Source organism: Rhodnius prolixus, unplaced genomic scaffold (genome assembly GCF_049639745.1).
Source record: "Rhodnius prolixus isolate KJV_2025 unplaced genomic scaffold, Rpr scaffold_11, whole genome shotgun sequence".
NCBI lineage: Eukaryota > Metazoa > Arthropoda > Insecta > Hemiptera > Reduviidae > Rhodnius > Rhodnius prolixus.
The window spans coordinates 10,813,823-10,824,686 of NW_027411625.1; the positions used below are offsets into that span (position 1 = coordinate 10,813,823).

The window sequence follows — 10,864 nt, forward strand, 5'->3', positions numbered from 1 at the left end:
CTGATATATATATATAATAACGGTTACAAGAAATATGTGGGGAAGGGAACTTCACTACTGATAGGTTGAACGGAACTTGGACAGAGTCTGGGCAGAACTTAGCTCGGGCAGCGGTTGGACAGAACTGGCTGGCCTGGCCTGAGTGAAGTATTTATATGTTTGAAGACTGCTGTTATCAGAGGAAATATATTTGTGCTGAGTCTCGAGGTTTCCTGTATATAACTCGTGTTTTAATTTTCCGCGGCATTCCTATTCCTCTTTTTTTATTTTTCACTAGCTGTGCAGCCAATTGTGTTTTTTAGATTCTGCCAGTTCTGCAGCAAGAATACTAGTGGTTTAGATGTGACTTGACAGCTCCATTAACGTTCTATAGTCACATGATAGATACCCGTTACTTTTATAAGGTCGTGTCCCCAATATTAAGTATTGAAAACCAACGCGGGCATTCCGATAATCAAATATATCTAGCCATTTGATTTCACGAAGCCTAAACAGCTGCACTCAATTTTCCTGTAGATTATATTGTCGTCATGCGTTTAAAAAAAAAATACTGCAACTGAACTGAACTAGAAGGGGCCTTAATTTGTTAGAAAAAACTCTACACAGTCTTATGATTATGTAGAGAACATAAACATCAGCCCCATTACATAGGTAAGTAACTTCTTAAGATACAAAAAGTTTTATGTGTCTTTATGTTTTATGTGTACAACTATTAGTAGCCGTATCGCTTTTATTTCAAAGTGTTTATCTGTTACAGGGGAAGTCGGAAATGCGTCCAAGATGAATCTTGTTATTCAAATGATTGCTGGAATAACTCTAGCAGGACTGGCAGAGGGACTCGCTCTAGCTGACAGATGCGGCCTTCAACAGTCAGATATCTTAGAAGTGATTAGCATGACTTCGCTTAAATGTCCCATGATTTCTGAAAAAGGAAAATGTAAGTTTCAACATTAACCAATTTAAATTAATGTGAACCTTAATTTGTTAGCCGATACCTAGCTCGGAGCTAGCTGGACTAACTCATTGAAATCGCTAACAAAATCTCCAGAAATTTATAAAATCATCCAGTTCGAGAGAAATTGTCTGCTCTGGGAATAACTGCTCTAAACATTGTTCAGACTGTACATAAGGACTCTGATTTCTTCAATAAGTACACTACATGCATTCATGTGCTGAACATCACGTTTTGCTCTCTTAGCCAGTGTTTAAATTCGGAGATTATTAGGTAGAGTTAAGAGTAGAAATGTGACAAAGTGAACAATTTAAGTACGCTCTGCACTATAACTCTGGCAGGGTTGGCAGAGGGACTCGCTTTAGCTGAAAGATGCGGCCTGCAACAGTTAGATATCAAGTTGCTGATCTATAATTCTAAAATAAAAGCTGCAATGAATATACTCATTTACCAAATTTTTTCCTGAAACAAATATAAATTTAGATTTAGTAATTATGTTTTATTTGTATTACTCCAACAGTAAATCAGTAAGCATTCAATAAAGGAAAAGAAAACCAGTTGAAAGAAGGTAAATAATTACGAAGAACTGGTTGATCTAGCATCATAAGTTCAAGACGAAGCTTTTTCTGAGAATTAATGGCATCAAATTAAATCTCCTGAGACATGTGAAGAGTATGTACAAAGGAAAGCTTGTAGGATAGTAGTTTAGGTAAGATCATTCATCAGAGCGTACTTCTAGAATTAATTCATGGATCTGGAGCCAGCACCAAACAATAAAGTTGTTTTCGATGTAGACAGTTTGTGCTTCTCTAGTATAAAAATAGAAGAGCAACTTAAGCACACGACCAGATCGTTCAGTGCAAACGCTGTCAAGAATTCAGCCCCATCTTCTTGTGGTTGAAGGTAGCTCTTCAGCTATTATCAACACCAGCCGAATACATGAAATGTACACTGTGTCAGAGCGCCTATACTGCCTCCTACAGAGGCTGCGCTTCCCACGAGGAGCTACTGCGGACAAGGAGACCTCGTCCTGTACAAGTACGAGGTCTGTAAATTAAGAAATGAGACTGGCAACGTTGCGTTTGATCTAGCAACACTGGAGGCGCTGGGCTTGGAGGGGCGGCAGAGGAACATGTGATCCGCCTTCAGTACGAGTTTGACCTCGCTCGAGTCATTTGGTTGTGCGTAGCGATTGTTTTAGTGAAACAGTTTTTTCTATTGTGTTCTAAAAATGAGTGAGATCAATTTCGAGCAACGGTGTGCTATCAGGTTTTGCTTCAGACTTGGGCACAGTACAGCGGAAACTCGTGCTAAACTTCAGCATGCCTACGGAGATAAGTGTTTTGTCAAGAGCCCAGGTTTTTCGGTGGTTTAAGGCATTTTCAGAAGGAAGAGAGTCGATTGAAGACGAACCACGAAGCGGAAGGCCTTCATCTTCAAGAACCGATGAAAATGTCGACAGAATCCGGGATCTTGTGCGTTCAGATCGCCTGTTGACAGTCAGAATGATCGGGGAAGAGTTATCTTTGACTCACACCACCGTTCATCAAATTTTGACCAATGAATTGGGGATGAGAAAAATCTGCGCAAAAATGGTTCCAAAAAACCTTTCGCAAGACCAGAAGAACATCAGGAAGTAAAGGTGCCTTGACTTTTTGGATTCAATTGAAAATGACCCCCATTTTCTGGAACGTTTCATTACTGGTGACGAGTCTCGGGTGTTTGAGTACGACCCAGAAACCAAGCGCCAGAGCATGGAGTGGCACACTCCAATCTCTCCAAGGCCCAAAAAAGCAAGGATGGCGAAGTCGAAGATTAAATGCATGCTGATTTGTTTTTTCGATATCCTCGGAATCGTCCACAAAGAGTTTCTACCTCAAGGTCAAACGGTCAATCAACACTTTTACCGAGAGGTTCTTGAAAAACTTCGAAAAAGGGACATTCGTGTGAGACCAAACAACAAGAACAAGTGGGTGTTGCATCACGATAATGCTCCTTGTCTCACAGCAATTTCAATAAACGAGTTTTTGGCCAGTAAACACATTCCTGTGGCTCCTCAGCCTCCTTATTCGCCTGATTTGAGTCCTTGTGACTTTTTTCTCTTCCCGAAGTTGAAAAATCACCTCAAGGGAACTCATTTTGGGACAGTCGAAAACATTCAAACGGCTGTAACCGATCAGCTGAAAGCTATTCCAGTATCGGAGTTTGAGCACTGCTATGAGGAGTGGAAGAAACGTCTCCAGCGCTGTGTGGCTTCAGAAGGAAGTTATTTTGAAGGTGACAATATAGAATTGTAATTCTTTTTGAATAAATTTTTTTTTAAAAATCAGTCTCATTACTTAATTTACAGACCTCGTACACCACTTGGCCCAGCGGAGATCTCTACTTCACCACCACCAACCTAGCGTTCATTCTTTGGCGCCTAAAACATTCATCCATTGAACAAAAACATGTCCTTCGCACAGAGGTCTTGGGCCCTTCGCCGCCTCAAGCTCATGCTCCTGCGCTAACTCAATCCCACCCAGGCGATATCAGCATCTTCCTTATCTCCTTTCTAAATGATTTTTTTCTGATGACCCCATTATTATCATTACTCCTTACCACTGTAGTCAACAGTCTCCTTCCTAAACTCGCTCCCTATTGATCCTTATCTACTAATACCTCTTTCTTCTTTTATGGGACGCATGTGACTAAGTAGCAGAGTTGTGTGACAGATTACACCTGTATCAATCTGCATGCACTTCATTTAGTTTATAACTTTACAGTTGGTAGGCAAGTGTTCTCTGATTACATGACTCTTACCACTTTTATTATTAAGAATTAAAATGATATTGATACTCATTCAATTCTTCCTCTTTTGCCAAAATGACAATCGGCAAAACAAAATATAACTTCTTATTGAAATAATATTAATTACTATTTGGATTCAATCACTTATTATGCTGTCTAAAGAAGAAGTAAATCTTCTATTGGGTATAGTTACGTCTTCAGCAATATATAATGAAAAAAAAGCAAGCTCCGTGTTGTTTGGAAAAAACTATGTTTCGGCAAACAATGTCGTTTGGCAAGAAGTGAACCATTTAAGGATATTAAGTTGTTCAGGAAAATTGTTCAGTGAGACTCAGATAAACTGCAATATTTCAACTTTTATTATACTAATATGATTACTGAAATGGATATTAAAAATAAGGGATGGCTTACTTAATTCAAATTATAATATAAACAATTTAAACACTTCAACATATTTTGTGAAATTTGTGGTAGAGGTGCTAATGGAGACATTTCATTTCCTGGCGGATGGCCGAGTCACGTGTTAAGTATTTCAATTACTCTGTCCTTTCTGTAGATAATGTTATTGATTACTTAAATGGGAAAAATTTGCACCCTCTTGTAGAACTGCCACAGAAAGAAATTATTAAGTGAATAATGTGTTTTTGGTCTCCTCGTACGTGTAGGATATTTTTACGTTAAGGTTATGCAAGTTTATTCTAATTCAAAATGGTTTATTTATTTATTTTTTCCCCATTTTATAAATTATATATATATATATATATATATATATATATATAATAATTATTATTATTATTTTCTGTTCATTATTTCACAAAATAACTGTCTACTACGCCAATAGTCCTCAAACGACGTGCGAGAACGATATGGTATCGTCAAAGGTACCCTTTTAATTAAAGGCGTTATAATTAACTCTTTTTTTTAAATTGTTATTTATTTATTTGTTGACCGCGCAGATTAGCCGTATTATAACCAACTTAACACACAACATACTAACGAATTACAAAAATACTTCAACGACCAATATTCCTCTTACCTGCAATCTCTAACGACAGATGACATACCTCTTTGGACACCCACAAATAGTTTGCAACTTTGGATCTTCTAACTGCTTATCGTCAACTTCTTGTTGGCTGTCATATAGCACTGATGACATGCTCTGAAAGTTGATGGCCAACTACTATCGGCTACCAAGTGAATGGTTGCCGTTCATTCTTGCACGCTTTTGCTTGCATGCGTATGTGTATTTGTAAATTTATATAAATTGTATATGAATTATCTATCGATTATCATTTTTGCTTGTTGCATTTATTTGTAGAGTTGCACAATAAAAAAAAAAATTCTTCGGCAAAAACTTGACCAAATACTTTAGTCCAGAACATTGTGAGTTCACCATAATCGCCTCAAAAACTTTGGCTCTCAGCTAGTCTAATTTGCTGCAGAACAATTGTAAGTATGTGAGATTTGATTTTCATTCATGCGCAGATGGTTTTTGTCAGTTTGCACACCAGATCTGTCAGAGCTAATATCTCAACCGTCTCGACAGTCTCTGACAATAGTTCAATAATAGTATAGATAGACCTTCAAAAAGAGCTTTGGACGCTTGTCAACAGCTAATAGAAGCAATGGGCGAGCCGTTGTCCGTCGACTGCTATTAATAAAATCAGCTAAAGACAAAATCCGGAAAAAGCTCAAACCTTTTTTTCTGTGCTGTGATATGTATTCTAATAAATTTATTTCTTTATATTGTTTCATTTTTTGAAAAATAATTATTTTTACCTAGTTTATTTTTTGATGTTTTAAAGTTTAGTTTTTTTTAACCAAGTGATATACGATATGCACTGCGACTAAAATATAACACTTTTCCTTTAACAAGTTTTGCGACTAAAATATAGCACTTTTCCTTTTTAAAACAAGTTTATTGCAAAGTTACAACTTCAAAAACCGCGCTTTAATAGCCAATTTGGGCGAATTATTTTTTTTTTTTAATACAGCCTTCGTTCTCCATAATTCGGAAGCGTATCATAAAGGTATCTTGTGGAAGTTTCGTCCACTTTTTCTGAATGACACAAGTTCTACGTTTTCATATTGGCTGGAACCTAGACAGCTCTGGCAAGTTTTTGTCCCAAAATGTTTTCTTTGGGTGATCTGGAGGCCCATTGTCCTCTGAAAGTAAAATTTCTTCTTAAATAAAAAAAATCCTTCAAGTTAACCTCTCCACGCCCTTGGCCACCACATTTGTGAACATTTAGTTTTTATAATTATAATTACGACCATTGACAAAAAGTTCAAACAATTTAATAATAAATTATTCACTACAGAATCTCTCAACAAGAAAAATACAAATCTTATGGATTGATAATGTTGTTTACGGATGTACAGTTTTGAATATGAAAATCACGTAAAGTAGTGTTTCGACTTCTGTCAGCTCTTGTCACTTTTGTTGGATTATTTCAGCAAAACATTAATATTTCATAAAAGTAATACCAGATATATTAAATATATTTAGTTCTAATAATTTTTAGAAATTAAAAAAAGAAATTCTCTGCTAGTTTTTTATTTTATAAGAAATTTAGAAACGTACATGTGTGTATAGTTATCGTTCGAGGTGTTTTTACTTAAATGAAACTGTAAGTATAATTTGATATTTTGTGAAGTGTATTAAGAATGTATAAATTTTTATGATGTTACGTGCCCCCAAGTTGCAATAAAAATGGAAAAGCGAAATTTAACTGAGATCCAAATTATTAGAGAAAAATAATGAACGCTCAGGCATTGAAAATTTGGAAATATCTGATATGGAAAGTGAATGTGACCAATCCAGATCGTTCTGAATTGCGGAAGAATGTTCAGATTCTGATGAAAGCGTTCAACATCGTCGTTTTTTGGAGACGTTTTTTGGAAAGGGACGATGAAATCCCAGTTGATGTAGATTTAAAGCAACATCAACGTCCTGCAATTTGGTACGCTGAAAAGGATAATGCATTTCCCAAAAATCCACCATGTTTTGTAAGTCCCCGTGAAATAAAAATAGTTGATGCAACGCCATACTCAAATTTCATCCAAATATTTACCGAAGACGTTTTTAAACATATAATATTAGAAACTATACAATACCCTATTTATGGCGGAAAGGACTGATCATAAACGTATCCGAAATGAAAAAATACTATGCGTTTAATGACGTATATTAAATACAAAAATTATAGATTATATTGATCTTTAGATGCTTCACTTCGACTTCGTATTATTGCTGTAACAATGTCTCTAAAGCGTTTTGAACAAATTAAGAGATATCTGCAGTATAAAAACAACCGTGACATTGAAGATATTTTTATAAAAGTACGTCCTCAAATTAGATATTTTATCAAAAATCTTAGCAAATGCTTCGACACTGAAGAATTTCAAGCAGTTGATGAAATGATAATATTTTTGAAAGGCAAACATAGAGGTAAACAGTATAACAAATCCAAACCGAAGAAGTGGGGTTTCAAATCTTGGGTTAGAGCCTCCTAAGATGATACGTTTCTAAATTTGAGATGTATCAAAAAATCTTCATATATTAGCTCACAACATAGTGTCATTGGAGGTACAGTACTTGCGACTACGACTGTGTGAAGGTTTAGAGAACAAAAATCACAAACTATTTTTAAATAATCTGTTCTCATCAATAGCGTTATTAAAACATCTACAACAAATATATATATTTGTCTTGGGTACTATAAGAAAAAATAGATTATCTGGGGCTTCTGTGAAGCTCGTTACAGAAAAGGATTTATAAAAGCTTGAAAGAGGATCAATTTATATTGCTATATCCTCTGAAACATTACACTTTTAAGGTGACGTGACAAAAATGACTTTCACATAATTTCTTCATACACCGGTGTGGAACCTAAGGATAATGTACACAGTTGGGACCATAAAAGCTAAAAATACATATCAATAACAAGACCTTTTGCTGTAAAAGAGTATCATAAATTCATGGGTGATGTAGGTCTGATCGTATGATAGCACACTATCCTCACTTTTTAAAAAATCAGTTTTTTTACCATAAAACTGCTTTATGCCTTTTAAATGTATCCATAGTTAATTCATGGATTCAACAAAACTTAAAAATGGGCGGACAAGCCAAAAAACGAGATAGACCTACATCAAGTTCTATATGTGAACAACCTCCTAAACAATTCAAAAGCTGTACTAAAGTTGACCCTGTAAACTGAATGGTCGGTATAGGTCATTATAAAAAAAAAAAAAAATCCAAGATTTCACGTCAAAATTTGTGTAAGACGAACTCGTTACAATTGTGAGAAATGAGTACGGGTATGCCATATTCATTACTGATCCATTGCTCAATCATTAAGAAAAGTGTTTCCTCTGTTGTTTGTTGGTAAATTTAGGAAGGAGTTTCTTTTTCTTTTCAACCTTCGATGAAGAGGAACCGCTTTGGGTTTCTCCTGTTGTTTTTCACATTGGATACAACTCTAATGCGCCTAGAAATAAAAAATAGCTCTGTACTACATTTCTAAAAGAAGGCCTACAATGACTTTTCTTTTTCTATACTTAACAGAAAATTTCTAGGAATAATTTATTGTTTATTAATTTATTAGTGTTCCAGCCAATTTGAAAAGTAATAATGAATAAATTTGGGTTCACCTCGACACTGAAAGGTAGACGAGGATTGACTAAGAAGAAGAAGAAGAATAAATTTGTGTCCGAGCCTTCTATTTAAGCGTCTATTTATTGTATGTAGTAAATTTTGGAAAAAAACATAGTTCATATCCTAACATTTATAATAATTTCGGGGTAAACTTAGTGCTTGGTATAGGGATCAACTTTGTAGAATTCTAATCGGAAAATTCTAATGAACAGTCATTGAAAAATGAATGAATTTGATTAAATAACAGTGAAACAGTCATTTGGATTGTAGGCGTGGCTAGGTGGCGTAGTATTGTTACCTCTTCCAGCTAAGTTCAATATACATATACATATATTTAATTTGATTTTTACAATTACTTATTTTTATTTTGCTGTATTGTTCACTATACTTACAGTTTTTCCGTAACTGGCAGCGGTAGGTAATCTTGCTGCTGATTAGTTTCATTATCATTTGTAAGATTTAAGCATCTTATATTTTTCAGTTTCTATAAGTTTTCTGCAATTTTTTAATTTTTGGAGGGGTATTTGCAGAAAAAATATTCATTATTAGTAAAGTAAGTCACCGTCATCGTGATATCGAAAGAAGGTTGATCTTAGGTTGCATTACTTGAATGTCTAAAATTTCATATATTTAAAAGGTATTGCTAATTTATAATTTAAAATTTTATGTATTCAACTGAATTTAACAATTACATTTGCAATATTTCTTTCTTATATTTGTATGATTAGTGTAGTGTAAAAATGAAAACACTTAAAACAGTCTTGCCCAAAACAGTGACTGAAATGATTTAATCACTACTTTTAGTCACTTGTGGAAATTTAAACTTCTACCACTAAATTTAGAATGATAAAGGGTCCATTATTGAGTGGTTGCAGAAAAAAGTAAATTTCTTATAATAATTAAATATCCAGCACAGAAAAAAATTGACATAGGTTGTCTTATTGCCCCCAGACGTTATATTAAAGTTTCACTATTGTGGTGCCGAGTAAATACTGTAATCTCTTTTCTTGATTTTCAGGTATTACAGAATGCTCATTTCCAACCAGTTTGGCGTTGAGCCACATGCAGAAAGATCTAAAGTTGGGTCTGAAATTGGGGGACGAGCTGGAGCAACCTTTGCCAATGACGGCTATGGCTAACGAGGTACATTCTTTGGTATAATTAATTACTTTATCACATTCTCAGCATAAGTAGGTGTTAGATGAAGTAAGAGTTATCATGCAACTCTGGCCACCCAGAAGATCTATGGTCTTGCGGTGTCTCACTGTGGACTTAGTGATGTGTAGTGTGTGGTTTACACCTTAAATCACAGTGTCCACAACTATTTATGTAGTTCCTTGGTGTGTTGGTTATTCTAACTTGGTTCTGCTGATTGATGGATTTATCACCTTGTGTTTTTTTTGTTGCAGGTGTACAAACACTCTAAACGTCTTGGGTATGGAGATCATGATGCTTCGGCTGTATATATTAGGGCAAGATTTTAAAATAATAATTTTTTTTTTTTTTTTGTTCACTCAACTTACTCACAATCATATAAAGTTTAATTGGTTATTATTTTTTTAGGTTACGTAATTTTAAAGTTCTTTTATTGTTTAAGAGTGGGATGAGCCCCTCTCTGATATGTATGTTTAGTTAGTAAACAATTTGAAAAGCAGTCGAGTATCTAAACTGACTTTTGCAGAGCTTGTTTGTTGAAAATTTAGTGAACAAGCTTCAAATTCGGATTAGGGACTCACTTAGTAGAAGTATTAACTACACAACTGATATGATCAGTGGAATCATAGGATGACTAATAATAATTTTTTTTTTTTTAACTGTTGATATGAGTTATTACCATTTTGAACGACAAATGTGTCGTTTAAGAGAAGGCGTGGCCAACAGTTTTTGCCTCCAGGCCGAATGGGGAATAAAACTTTCTTCACGGGCCGAACGAAATATTAAAATTACAAAAGTTGTAAAAGTTATTATTAACAAATAGTAAAAGATTAATAAAAGCTCAAAAGACGAGTACAAAAGTTGCAAATCTCTACCATGGATATTTTTTTTTAAGTAAAAATTATCGCGAATCCATTCGCCCAATTTTTGGAAGTTGAACAGCTAATATTAAAAGATCAATGTATGTTGGCCATGCCTATTTAAGAGTATATAATTTAGTTCTAAATTTGTTCAAATTAAAGGATAATAAAAGTTGGAAACAATATGGTTTTAGTTGAAGAACAATATCCTTTCAGGTTTAATTTTAGATTATTAATTTGATTGACCTCAGCTTTGTTATCCTTTAAACACTTATCCACTCATTGTAATAAATGATTACCTCTATTTGAATAATTAATTTTCAAAGATATATTTTTTTTAAGTTTAAAGCACACCTAAAATTGTACAATAATCATTCAACTTTTTTGAATATTAAAATATTATTTAGAATTTTCAAGAAAAATATATAGAAATAAATGTTTTCTTTCATA

General features: G+C 34.3%; 1 protein-coding gene across 1 annotated transcript in view; it reads left to right on the plus strand.

Moving 5' to 3' along the window:
- Positions 1–10,864, plus strand: part of Ndf (Nucleosome-destabilizing factor) — a 39,890-nt gene extending 29,026 nt beyond the window's left edge. Inside the window, exons 13-15 of the mRNA XM_074138756.1 lie at positions 758–937; positions 9,418–9,542; positions 9,809–10,864. Of these exons, the coding sequence (XP_073994857.1) occupies positions 758–937; positions 9,418–9,542; positions 9,809–9,883 (380 nt within the window). The 3' untranslated portion in view covers positions 9,884–10,864. The remainder of the gene's footprint in view (positions 1–757; positions 938–9,417; positions 9,543–9,808) is intronic.